This window comes from Balaenoptera borealis (genome assembly GCF_965194805.1).
Source record: "Balaenoptera borealis genome assembly, chromosome: 16".
Taxonomy (NCBI): domain Eukaryota; kingdom Metazoa; phylum Chordata; class Mammalia; order Artiodactyla; family Balaenopteridae; genus Balaenoptera; species Balaenoptera borealis.
In genome coordinates, this window is record NC_138872.1 from 63,221,488 (window position 1) to 63,235,780 (window position 14,293).

Here is a 14,293-nt window from a genome sequence, read left to right on the forward strand (position 1 = left end):
TATCCCAGATATGCAAGGCTGCTTCAACATTTGAAAAATTGGGACTTCCCTGGTGGTCCCGTTGTTAAGACCCTGCGCTCCCAATGCAGGGGGCCCGGGTTTGATCCCTGGTCAGGGAACTAGATCCTGCATGCCACAGCTAAAGATCCTGCATGCCACAACTAAAGATCCCGCATGCGACAATGAAGATCTTGCACGTGGCAATGAAGATCCTGCGTGTGACAACTAAGACCCAGTGCAGCCAAATAAATAAATAAATATTTTAAAAATCTGAAAAATCAATTAATGTAATCTATCACATCAATAGGCTAAAAAAGAAAAATCACCTGATCATATCAATAGATGCAGAAAAAGATTAGACAAAATCCAGTACCTATTCATGATAAAACAAATAAATAAACAAAAACAACCCCCCCCAAAACAAAACCCAAAACCTCTCTCAGTAAAATAGGAATAGAGAACTTCCTCAACTTGATAAAGAATATCAATTAAAAACCTAATGGTGAGAAGCTAACTTAATGGTGAAAAGCTTGGTGCTTTCCCAGTAAGATCTGGAACAAGGCAAGAATGTCCCCTCTTACCACTCGTCTTCAACACCCTGCTAGAAGTCCTAGTTAATGCAATAAGATAAGGAAATAAAAGGTATGCAGATTGCCAAGGAAGAAATAAAGCTGTATTTGTTTGCAGATCACATGATCATCTATGCAGAAAATCTGAAAGAACTGACCAAAAACTCCTGAAACTCATAGGCGATTATAGCAACATTCCAGGATGCAAGGTTAGTATGAAAAATTCAATCACTTTCCTATATGCCAGCAATGACCAAGTGGAATTTGAAGTTAAAAACACAATACCATTTACCGCAATACCAATTAGCACCCCCTAAAATGAAATATCGAGGTACAAATCTAACAAAATAAGTATAAGATCTATATGAGGAAAACTACAAAACTCCAATGAACAAATTCAAAGAACTAAATAGAGGTATATTCCATGTTCATAGACAGGAAGAGTCACTATTGTCAAGATGTCAGTTCTTCCCAACTTGATCTAAAATTCAAAGCAACCTCTATCAAAATCCCAGCAAGTTATTTTGTGGACATTGAAAAATTAATTATAAAGTTTATTTGGAGAGGCAAAAGATCCAGAATAGTCAACTCCATATTGAAGGAGAAGAATAAAGTTGGAAGACTGACACTATCTAAATTCCAGACTCTGCTAAAAAAATAAAAACCACAATAATCAAGACTGTGGGGTATATTATGGGGGTAGTAGCCAAGATGGTGGAGTAGGAAGACCCTGAGCTCACCTCCTCCCACAGGCACACCAAAATTAAAACTATTTACACAGCAACCACTGATGAGAAAAACCAGAAGACTAACAGAAAAGATCTTCTGGAACTAAAGATATAAAGAATGAACCACAATGAGATGGGTAGGAGGGGCAGAGACGCAGTATAGTCAAGACCCACACCCCTGGGTGGGTGACTCATAAATGGGTCAATTGCAGAGATTCTCCCCAAAGTGCATGCTGTCTGAGCCCCACATAAGGCTCCCCAGGAAGATGAGCTCTTATGGGAAGATGAACCCCAGAACACTCGGTTTTGAAGACTAGACTTTCAGGAAAGCCAGGGGGCTGTAGGAAATAAAAACTGCATTCTTAAAGGGTGCACAAAAAAAATGAATGTTCCGAGACCCAGGGCAGAAGCAGTAACTTGAAAGGAGCCTGGGTCAGACATACCTGTTGATCTTGGAGAGATCCTGGAGAGCCTTCTGGATAGGCAGGAGGCAACTGGAGTTCACCCTGGGGATACAGATGCTGGCAGCAGCCACTTTGGGTAGCTTGTTTTACCACAAGGACACTGGTGCTGCCAAGTGCCATTTTGGAATACTTCCTTGAGCTTATTAGCCTTGGGACCTGGCCCTGCCCACTAGTCTGTCATCACCAGTAGTGGGATGCCTCAGGCCAAGCAGCTATCCAGGTGAGGACAGCAGGCTGGCTGCCTTAGGACTGCCTGAGTGTCCAGCCACCCCAGGACCCAGCCCCACATACCAGTGCACTGGCACTAGCCCTAGGAACCCTGGGACCCTTCAGTCAGCTGTTAGGACCCAGCCCCACCCACTGGCAGGCCAACACCAACTCTGAGACACCCAGGTCCCTGAATCCAGAGATCCCAGGACCCAGCTCCACCCACAAGCAGTCTCGCAGCAGCTTTGGGATACCCCGGACCCCACAGCCAGTCCTGTCAGCAACTGACCTCACCCAGCAGCAGGCCAACATTAGATCTGGGACACCAGCCCTGCAACCAGCCACCCTGGGACCCAGCTCCACCCACCAGTGGGCCAGCACTGCCCTTGGAACCCCTGGGGCTCTGCAGCCAGCTACCTTGTGACCTGGCCCCACCACCAGTGGCTAGCAGCCTCTGCACAAGGCAGGGCCTGGCAACCAACCAGACTAGGGATCAGCCATGACTATCAGACCACCCACAGTAGTCAGCCCACTACAACAGAAGGGCCCATGCAACCCACATAGGGGCAGTCCTAGAGCATATAGCTCTGGTGACAAGAGGGGAGTGTGCAGCTGGGAAATATAGGATGTCTCCTACAAAAAAGCCACTTCTCCAAGATTGGGAAACATAACCAACCTACCAAATACATAGATATAAAAAGAGTGAATTAGGCAAAATGAGGTGACAGAGGAATATGTTCTTAATGAAAGAACAAGATAAAACCCCAGAAGAAGAACTAAGTGAAGTGGAGATAAGCCCCAGTAAAGAGTTCAAGGTAATGATCATAAAGATGCTCAAAGAACTTGGGAGAAGAATAGATGAACACAGTGGGAAGCTAGAAGTTAACAAAGAGTTAGAAAATATAAAGAAGAACCAAACAGAGCTGAAAAATACAATAACCAAAATAAAAAATACACTAGGAGGAATCAACAGTAGATTAGATGATACAGAGGAATAGATCAGTGAACTGGAAGACAGAGTAGTGGAAATCACTCAAACTGAACAGGAAAAAGGAAAAAAAAAATTATTTAGGAGATCTTTGGAACAACAACCAAGGGTACAAACACTCACATTATAGGGGTTGCAGGAGGAGAAGAGAGAGAAAGGGGCAGGGAACGTATTTGAAGACATAAGAGTTGAAAACTTCCCTTACCTGGGAATAAAAGCAGACATCCAGGTCCAGGAGTACAGACAGTCACAATAGGATCAACCCAAAGAGGACCACACCAAGGCACATTGTAATTAAAATGGCAAAAAATAATGATAAAGAGACAATATTAAAAGCAGCGAGGGAAAAGCTACAAATTATGTGTGAGGGAACTCCCATAAGGCTATCAGCTGACTTTTCAGCAGAAACTGTGCAGGTCAGAAGGGAGTGGCACAATATATTAAAGTAATGAAAGGAAAAAAACTACAACCACTTTCATTCAGATTTGAAGGAGAGATCAAATGTTTTACATACAAGCAAAAGCTAAAAGAGTTCAGCACCAAAAAAACAGCTTGACAAGAAATGTTAAAGGTAATTCACTAAGCAAAAAAGGAAAGCCCACAACTAGAAATACAAACAGTACAAAAGGAAAAATCTCATTGGTAAAAGAAAATATACAGTAAAAGTGCTAAACCAACCACATATAACGCTAATAGAAAGATTAAAAGATGAAAGTCATAAAATCATCTATATCTACAATAAGTAGTTAAGGGATACACAAAACAAAAAGATGTAAAATATGATGTCAAAAACAGTAAATGTGGCAGGGAGAGAGAAAAAAAAGCAAGGTTGTTAAATGCATTCGAACTTAAGATATCAACAACTTAAAAAAACCACACATATATGGATTGCTATATTTACACCACATGCTAACCACAAACCAAAAATCTATAATAGACACACACACAAAAAAAGAGAAATTCAAAAATAACACCAAAGATAGTCATCAAATCACATGGGAAGAGAACAAAAGAAGAAGAAAGGAACAGAAAAGAACTATAAAAACAACCCCAAAATAATGAACAAAATGGCAGTAAGTACATTAAATGTAAATGGACTAAATGCTCCAATCAAAAGACATAGAGTGGCTGAATGGATATAAAAAAAAGACCCACATGTATGCTGCCTACAAGAGACTCATTTTAGACCTAAAGACACACAGAGATTGAAAGTGAGGGGATGGAAAAAGCTACTCCCTGCAAATGGAAATGATTATAATAGATGACTATGAACAATTATATGCCAATAAAATGGCCAACCTAGAAGAAATGGACAAATTCCTGGAAACATACAACCTCCCAAGACTGAACAGGAAGAAATAGAAAATATGAACAGACCAATTACCAGGAATGAAATTGAATAAGTAATAAAAAAAAACCCCAACAAACAAAAGTCCAGGACCAGATGGTCCAGACTCTTTAGAGACGAGTTAACATATATCCTTATCAAACTATTCAAAAAATTGCAGAGGAAGGAACACTTCCAAAATCATTCTACGAGGCCAGCATCATCCAGATACCAAAATCAGATAAAGATAAAACAAAAAAAGAAAATTACGGACCAATATCACTGGTGAACATAAATGCAAAAATTCTCAACAAAATATTCACAAACCAAATTCAGCAATACATTAAAAGGACCATACACCATGATCAAGTGGGATTTATCCCAGGGATGCAAAGATGGTTTAATATCCACAAAGCAAGCAATGTGATACACCACATTAACAAACTGAAGAATAAAAATCACACAATCATATCAATAGATATGGAAAAACCATTTGACAAACTACAACATCCATTTATGATAAAAATTCTCAACAAAGCAGAGGGAATACACCTCAACATAATAAAGGCCATACACAACAAGCCCACAGCTAACATCATACACAGTGGTGAATAGCTCAAAGCATTTACTCTAGGGTCAGGAACAAGACAAGGATGCCCATTATCACCATTTTTATTCAATATAATATTGGAAGTCTTAACCACAGCAATCAGACAAGAAAAAGAAATAAAAGGAGTCCAAATTGGAAAGGAAGAAGTAAAACTCACCATTTAGAGATGACATGATACTATACATAGAAAATCCTAAAGATGCCACCAAAAAACTACTAGAACCCAACAATGAATTCAGTAAATTTGCAGAATACAAACTTAATATACAGAAATATGTTGCATTTCTATACACTAACAGTGAACTATTAGAAAGGAACTTAACAATCCCATTTACAGTTGCATCAAAAAGAATAAAATATCTTGGAATAAATCTAGCTAAGGAGGTAAAAGACCTTTACTTGGAAAACTGTAAGACGCTGTTGAAAGAAATTGAAGATGACACAGATGGAAAGATATACCATACTCATGGATTGGAAGAATTAATATTGTTAAAATCCTCATACTACCCAAGGTAATCAACAGGTTCAATGCAATCCCTATCAAAATACCAATGGCATTTTTCACAGAATTAGAAAAAAATAATTCTAAAATTTGTATGGAAACACAGAAGATCCTCAATGGCCAAAACAATCTTGAGAAAGAAGAACAAAGCTGGAGGTATCACACTCCCTGATTTCAAACTATATTATGAAGCTACAGTCATCAAAACAGTATGGTACTGGCACAAAAACAGACACACAGATCAATGGAACAGAATAGAGAGTCCAGAAATAAACCCACATTATATGGGCAATTAATCTACAAAAAAATATGCAAGAATATACAATGGGGAAAAGACAGCCTCTTCAATATTACTCAGCCCTAAAAAGGAAGGAAACTGGGTCATTTGTAGAGACATGGATGGACCTAGAGGCTGTCATACAGAGTGAAGTAAGACAAAGAGAAAAACAAATATCGTATATTAACACATATATGTGGAATCTAGAAAAATGGTACAGGTGAACTGGTTTGCAAGGCAGAAATAGAGACACAGATGTAGAGAACAAACGTATGGACACCAAGGGGGGAAAGCGGGGGGTGGGGGTGGGATGAATTGGGAGATTGGGATTGACATATATACACTAATATGTATAAAATAGATAACTAATAAGAACTTGCTGTATAGCACAGGGAACTCCACTTCACTGTACAGGAGAAACTAACACAACATTGTAAAACAACTATACCCCAAGTTAAAAAAAAAAAAAAAAGATATAAGGTTGGATTGGATTAAAAAAAAAAAAAAAGACAGCCTCTTCAGTAAATGGTACTGGGAAACGTGGACACTACATGCAAAAGAATCAAACTGGTACATGCAAAAGAATCAAACTGGACTACTTTCTCATACCATATACAAAAGTAAATTCAAAATGGATTAAAGGCTTAAACATAAGACCTGAAACCGTAAAACTTTTAGAAGAAAACAGGCAGTATGCTCTTTGACATTGGCCTTAGTGATATTTTTTTGGATATGTTCCCTCAGGCAAGAAAACAAAAGCAAAAATAAATAAATGGGACTACATTAAACTAAAAGGCTTTTGCACAGTGACGTAAACTATCAAGAAAATGAAAAAATCAGCCTACTGAATGGGAGAAGTTATTTGCAAATGATATATCTGATAAGGGGTTAATATCCAAAATATACAAATAACTCATACAACTCAACATCAAAAAATCAAACAACCCAATTAAAAAATGGGCAGAGGATCTGAATGGACATTTTTTCAAAGATGACATACAGATGGTCAACAGGTACATGAAAGGATACTCGACATCACTAGTCATCAGGGAAATGTAAATCAAACCACAATGAGATATCATCTCACACCTGTCAGAATGGCTATTATCAAAAAGACAACAAATAACAAGTGTTGGTGAGGATGTGGAGAAAAGAGAACCCTCGTGCGCTGTTGGTGGGAATGTAAACTAGGGCAGCCACTATGGAAAGCTGTATGGGGATTCCTCAAAAAATTAAAAATAGAACTACCATACAATCCAGCAATTCCACTTCTGGATATTTATCCAAAGAAAATGAAAACACTAACTTGAAAAGATATATGCACCCGTATGTTCATTGCAGCAGTATTTACAGTAGCTAAGATATGGAAGAAACATAAGTGCCCACTGACAGATAAATGGATATAGAAGAGGTGGTATATATACAATGGAATATTCATCAGCCATAAAAAAGAAATGAAATATTGCCATTTGTGACAACATGGGTGGACCTAGAAGGTATTATGCTAAGTGAAATAAGTCAGAGAAACACAAATACTGTATAATTTCACTTATACATAGAATCTAAAAAACAAATGAACAAGCATAACTAAACAGAAACAGAGTCATAGATACAGAGAAAAAACATGTGGTTGCCAGAGGGGAGGAGCAAAATAGGTGAGGGAGACTAAAAGGTACAAATTTCCATTTGCAAAATAAATGGGTCAGATGTATGAAATATATAGTGTGGGGGAATATAGTGAATAATTATATAATATCTTTTCATGGTGACAGATCGTAACTAGACTTAGGTGGTCATCATCTAGAAGTGTAGAGAAATATCGAATTGCTATTTTGTGTAACAGGAACTAACATTGTGTTGTATGTCAATTATACTTCAAAAACAAACAAACTCATAGATCAGATTTGTGATTACCAGAGGCGGGGGAATGGGGGGAGGGGGAACTGGATGAAGGCTGTCAAAAGGTACAAACTTGCAGTTATAAGATAACTAAGCACTAGGGGTGTAATGCGTAACATGATAAATATAATAAACACTGCTGTGTGTTATGTATGAAAGTTGTTAAGAGAGTAAATCCTAAGAGTTCTCATCACAAGGAAATGTTTTTTCTGTTTCTTTAATTTGGTATTTATATGAGATGACGGATGTTCACTAAACTCACTGTGGTCATCATTTCATGATGTGTGTAAGCCAAATCATTATGCTCTACATCTTAAACTTACACAGTGCTGTAAGCCAACTACATCAACAAAACTGGGAAAAAATATTATGGTATAGAACTCAGGAAAAAAAGACTCTGTGGTATTGGTGAAAGAATAGACAACTAGATCAATGAAACGGAGATGAATAGGTGGAGTACAGAGAATTTTAGGGCAGTGAAACTATTCTGTATGATACTGTAACAGTGGATATATGTCATTATACATTTGTCCATCCCATGGAATGTACAACACCAAGAGTGAACCCTGATGAAAACTGCAGACTTTGGCTAACTAGGATGTGTGGATATAGGTTCATTTGTAACAAATGTACCGCTCTGGTGGGGGGATGTTGGTAATGACGGAGGTTATAGATGAGTGGGGAAGTCTCTGTACCTTCTGCTCAATTTTGCTGTGAATGTAAAACTGCTCTAAAAAAACAAATCCAGTTTTTAAAAAGGAAGAGAAGATGGGAGGAGATGATGGTGGGGATGTGATGCAGGGCTCCACCTCCTCTGGGGGATGGGGGTGGGGCAGTGGCAGCAGCGTGGGATTGGGGTGGGGTGCTGGAAGTCACCAGCAGTCAGGCCTTGGGGCTGTCCTCAGCTTGGGAGAGGGGCAGAGTCCAGCGGAACTGCTGCGCCACCTAAGTGCTCAGCTGCCCCAGCATCTGGAGGCCAAGATTCTGCCTTTGCTGATGAGGCTGGGAGAGACTCTGAGGCTTCTGTAAAAGTAGGGATGTGCCCTGTCCCCCACTTCCCCAGGCCCATCTTAAGGATGCAGGTCTGTGTTTGGACCCAGGACGTTTGCACAGATGTTCAGGAAGGACAGGGTGAGCCAGGGAGGTGTGGGCGAAGGAGCCCTGAGAAACCCTCGGGTGGAGCTGGAGGATGGAGAGTGAGGAAGGCTGGCAGGGGTACCTTGGAGGCAGCCCAGGAGCCCAAAGACCCAGCCCCGCAGGGCTGCGTGAGTCTGCCGTCCGTCCACGGTGGGGTCATCTGCCCACAGGCTCAGCCAGTAGCCACGGCAGAAGGAGGCCACTTGCTGGCAGAAGAAGAGGAAAAGTGCGTGGAGGCAGAGTGGGGTGCCCACAGCTCGTAGGTAGGTCAGGTACATAGTAGCCTTCACCTGTAGCACACGTAGGAGAGATGGGGGCAGAGAGACACCCCAGGGGGAGAGAGGAAAGGCCAGGTGGGGCTCCCCAAACTTGCCAGTGGGGCAGATGGAACCACCATGCAGTACCTCCCACCTGGAGCATCCTCTCCCCTCCAGGCCCGCCCAGCCTCAGGACCCCCTTCCTCTATGGCTCCCAGATGACAGTGGGAGCCTTAAAGGGGACAGGCTGTGGCACTTCCTGAGTTTGGAGTGATTTATTGAACACCTACTATGGGACAAGCATGTGTCTCCATCCTCATCATAATTCCCACCTGACACATAGGGAAACTGAGGCACAGAGAGGTTAAGCCACTTTAAAGTCTGGTTCCTACAAATCTGAAATTCTCCATGCAGCTGCAGCCAGAGTGAACTTTTGAAAACATCCACTTGCTGTTGAAAACATCTTGCTGTTGCTAAGCTGCCCTGGACTTTCTCTTGCTCTGAGAAGAAATTCTAAACCTCTTGTACACTCTTTCACCTTACCTTCTACGCACTATCCGCTGGTCTCATGGTATCCCTTTCTTTTCTCTGGCACCCTAAGCTCCTTCTCACCCCAGAGTCTCTGCCCCTGCTGTTCCCTCTGCCTGGAATGCTCCTCCCCCTGCTCTTTCCATGGCTACTTCCTTCGCATCCTTCAGGGACGTCAAATGTCACTCCTCAGAGCATCCTATCCAAGCAGGTCCCTGATCCTTGGTCAGTCCCTGTCTCATCACTTTATTTTGTTTATAGCATTTATCACTACCTGATATCACCTTGCTTATTAGCATAATTGTTTTCTGACTCTCTCCCCTGCCCCCCACAACTAGCCTGCAAGCTCCACCAAGGCAGAAACTTTGTCTGGCACACAGTGGGGGTTCTGTAAATGTCTTCTGGACGGATGAGTAGGTGGATGGTTGAGTGGGCGAATGGGTGAGTAAATGGGTAGATGGGTGGGTGGATGAATAAATGAGTGGGTCTGTAGGAGGGTGGGTGGATAAATGAGCGGATGGATGGATGGATGGATGGCAGGGTGGCAGATGGGTGGATGGTTGGGTGAGATGGATAGAAGAGTGAGTAGATGGGTAGGTGGATGGATGGGTGAGTGGGATGGATGGGTGAATAGGTGGAAAGGTAAATGGATGGATGAATGAATGAGTAGGTAGGTGGGTGAATGGGTGGACAAAGCAGCATAGGAGAGAAGAAGTAGTACAAGTTTCAGATTCAGACTGTCCTAGGTTTGAGTCCCAAGTTGGTCACTTGCTAGCTGTGAGAACACAAACAAATGTCTAAACTCTTTAAGAACCCAGTTTCTTCATCTCTAAAATGGAGCTATCACCATCTGATTTTAGGGTGGTTGTGGGTATTAAGAAGTATGAAGTATCTAGAATCTTACGTGGCACATAGTAGGTGTTCAATAAAGGTGAGTCGTCCCCCCCCCCCAGTGCTGTATCTCTTGGGAGGGCCTGAGTCCCCGGGGGCAGCAGTGGCAGTGGATGTGGAGGGGGGAGGGAGCAGCGGGTGGTTACCCTGCCATATTGCATGCTGTCCTCTCCTTTTGGCTGTCCTGCCCCCTCCGGATCATCTAGGGGAACCGCTGTCTGGGCCTCTGAAGTGGCGCTGTCCTTCTCAGGGACTAACTTCATGGACCTGTCATTTAGAAGAAATGAGGACAAATCAGTGTCTCTCTTCATGGGGTGTATATGCCTAACCCTCATGGCCACTGGAAGCCACTGAGCCACTCACTCTCTCATTCATTCATTCAACTAACGTACTGAGTGCCAACTAGGTGCCATGCCCCTGTCCTCCCTCTGTGGTGCCCAGCTAGATGCCACCTATCACCCCAGAGTCAGGCAAGCCTGTTCTTCCGGCGCCATCTCACTGAATGAACTTATTTGCCAACTTTGGAACTTGGTTTTCATTTTGGTCTAAGCTTTGCTGCAATCATTTTGCACCTGCTGTTTATTCTCAGATTTGTCAGTCCAGGTTTGCAGGAAGTCAACTTTGCACAATTCAGATGCTGAAGACTTCTTGAATGTTCCTTTTATCTGTGGCTGAGTAGGCTGACAACCTTAAATGTGAATTACCATCTGCTAACTGTGAAACCATGGGCAGCTGACAATCTCTCTGTGCCTCAGTTTCCTCAGGTGTAAAATGGGGATAATCTATGTCTCTCTGTCTGCCTATTTATCTGTCTATCTATCTATCAATCAATCTATTTATTCACCTATCCATCTTTGTGATATTGTGATTTATGTTAAGAAATATATATTTGGTCTTTGACCCCATCCCTGGCACAGAGTTCCTAAAACCCTTGTAAATTCCTAAGTGATAAGAGCTCTAGGAGCATCTTTTGTTCTACTGAGGTGACTCTGGGTGGGCTCCTGGATGGCTCCTGGTTGGGGACTGGTCACCAGAAAGACTAAGCCATGACTAGAAGCTTGGAATCTGCAGCCCCAGCCCCCATTCTCCAGAGAGGGAAGAGGGGCTGGAAATGGAGTTAATAATGGATCATGCCCACACGAGGAAGCCTCCATAAAACCCCAACAGTATGGGATTTGGGGTGCTTCCAGGTTAGTGGACACATCCACATACCCTGAGGTTGATACACCAAGCTCCACGGGGACAGAAGCTCCTGCATGCGGGACCCTCCCAGACCTCGTCCTGTGAATCTCTTCATCTGACTGTTCCGTCTCCTTTGTCACATCCTTTAATAAACTGCTAAATGTACGTGTTTCCCTGAGTTCTATGAGCTGTTCTAGCAAATTACTTGAACTCGAGGAGGGGGTGATGCAAACCCCCAATTTGTCCCCAAGTAGGACAGAAGTTGTGGGAACCCTGGGGACCTACTACTTGCAATTGGCATCTTAAGTGGGGGGAGCAGACTTGAGGGACTGAGCCCTTAACCTGTGGGATTTGACATCTCCAGATAGACAGTGTCAGAACTGAGTTGTGGAGAATTGCTTGGTGTGAAGGTTTGCGGGGGGGCAGGGGGCACCCATCTGGTGTCAGAGTGAATGTTGTAGTTGTGTGAGAGTAATGGAGAGAAAGAGGGAAGACTAGCAGGTTTTTCCAATACAATATTTATCTACCTACATCTATCTGTCTGTCTGTCTGTCTATGAACTCTACCTATCATCTATCTATCTATTCATCCATTCATCATCTATCTGTTTGTCTATCTGTCACCCTATTTGTCTACCTACCTACTTACCTCTCTACCTATTATCTGCCTATCTGGTCTTACTTAGGATACTGTGCACTGTGAAGACGGCGGGCCGGTCCAGTGTGTGGCCCAGGAGTACTCTGGCTGGCTAGCTGGGATGGGAGGAACTGGGGCCCAACCTCAGGGACCGAGGGCCCTCCAGCTCCGCCTGTAGTTCCCTAACAAGCTGGCACTTAAGCTCACACTCTCTGGCTCCCAGTGGTCTGTTGTTCTGTTTCACAAGGTCACTTTCCATAAAAAGGGAGAGCACAGGAGTCCAGCTATGGCCTGGCTAAAGGGGGCTTGAGAAAAGGGGACAGCAGGCCTCCTCCTGGTGACCCCCACCAGCACCAAGTGATGCTGATGTCCTTCAAAGCATGAATGACAGGGCCTGGCACGGACATTAACAGCTATGGCGTGGATCCTTCTTTGGAGCTGGCCCTGCCCCACTCCAGCCATGAGACAACTCTGACAAACTTTAGGGGATTCATCACATCTGAGGGCAAACTGGTCATCCTGTGAACAGAACATGTGGGGACTTAATCAGTGTGGCTAATTGATTGTCAGATAGTCTCTGGTGAGTTATCCCACAGCTGAGCCCCATGGTGGGCTTAAGCAGATGTTCAATCCAGAATGGTTCTGGCCGCCCCCTACCTGCCTGAGATGCAGGTGGTGACACAGCCGCCTTGCTTCAGCCTCGGCTTTTGTGCCCTCCCCAAGCTCTGCACCAGAGCAAACTCACCTCTCTGGCCCACCCTCGGGCCTCCCACCTCCAGCAGAGCCTCTGCGGTCCTTGGCACTGGCCGGGGGTTCTGCTTCTGCAGGGTCAAGGGTGCCATGTCACTCGATGGGGGTCGGTACCTCGGGGTCCGGATGCCAGCTTGGACACCCACTGGCTGTGCAGCTTTCACTCGCTGAGCATCCATTTTCTCTCATCTGGCTCCTTCTCCCTCTCTCCATCCTCCCTGGGTTCTTCCAGGAACATTATTCATTCGTTCACTTATTCACTTGGCAAATATAATCAAGCATCTGCTATGAACTTGGGGCTGGCAAACAGCAGTAAACACTGCACATAGTCCAACAGCTCGGGTCTCCCCAGTACCCTTGCATAAGCAATTCATTGTGTCTGCAATGTTCTTTTCCAGGTAGCTCTCACCCAACCTCAGGTGTCATCTCCCCCAGGGAAGGACCCTCCTGCCCACCATCCCCCAAGCCGGGAGGGTTCCATCTTCAAGCTGCAGGAGGTTGACACCGGGAACCAACACTTAAGGTTTTTACCAGGGTGAGCCAGGGCTCAACAGAGGAGGCAGAGCCTGGGATGGGGGACCTGGCTGTGAGACCCCCTCTGTCATGCAGGGGCAGCACACAGCCTGCAGTTGGAGGTTCAAAGCCCAACACTGCCACTTATGAGCCAGGTAGACTTGGACGAGTTCCTTAACTTCTGGGCCTCAGTCCTCATCTATAAAATGGAGCTAAGTACAGTACTGACCTCATAGCGGCTAAGTGGTGATTAAATGAGTGAATGGAGGGGCCCCTGGCTGTTCTTTATCACTCACTGTGGCTGCACTTGGATCACTGACTTCACTTCCAGAACACTGTCATTTTTCCAGTGGGCACCGTGTTCTCTGGTTTAGTAGAAGCCCTAGCTGGCATGTTGGGGGCCTCTGGCCTCAAGGCACCAAATGACCTCTTTGCTCAGTCTCTGTAGCAGTTTCAAGCACAGACCCTGGAGTTGAACACACCCAAGTTCTAATCTGTGACCTTGGGCAAATTATTTAACTCTCTTTGGCCTGAGTTGCTCATCTGAAAAGTGGCAGTCATAATTGCAGGTGTCTCCCAGGGGTGTTGTGGAGACCAAATGAGACAATGCATGTTTACAGAAGCACTTAGTATAGCCCCTGGCTCATAGAAGGTGCCACTGGCTCTTACTGGGGGATGGGTGGCCTTGTGGGAGAGGCATCTGCCTCCAGGCCTGGGCCTGCAGGGAGGGTGTGGCCAGAGTGCTCCACTCTGGCCAGTGGAATCTGTGGAACCTTCTCCCCAAGCGTGGCAGAAGCCAGGCACAGAGAACCAGCAAAGCCCAGCCAG

The 14,293-nt window shown here is 44.0% G+C and overlaps 1 protein-coding gene across 3 annotated transcripts in view; it reads right to left on the reverse strand.

Annotated features, from left to right (window-relative positions):
* Positions 1-14,293, reverse strand: part of ABCC6 (ATP binding cassette subfamily C member 6) — a 71,417-nt gene that overhangs the window by 21,100 nt on the left and 36,024 nt on the right. For all 3 annotated transcript variants that reach the window (XM_082360764.1, XM_082360763.1, XM_082360762.1), the window contains 3 exons: positions 12,948-13,023; positions 10,531-10,651; positions 8,791-8,998 (listed from right to left, as the gene is read on the reverse strand). In XM_082360764.1, the coding sequence (XP_082216890.1) occupies positions 8,791-8,998; positions 10,531-10,651; positions 12,948-13,023 (405 nt within the window). The remainder of the gene's footprint in view (positions 1-8,790; positions 8,999-10,530; positions 10,652-12,947; positions 13,024-14,293) is intronic.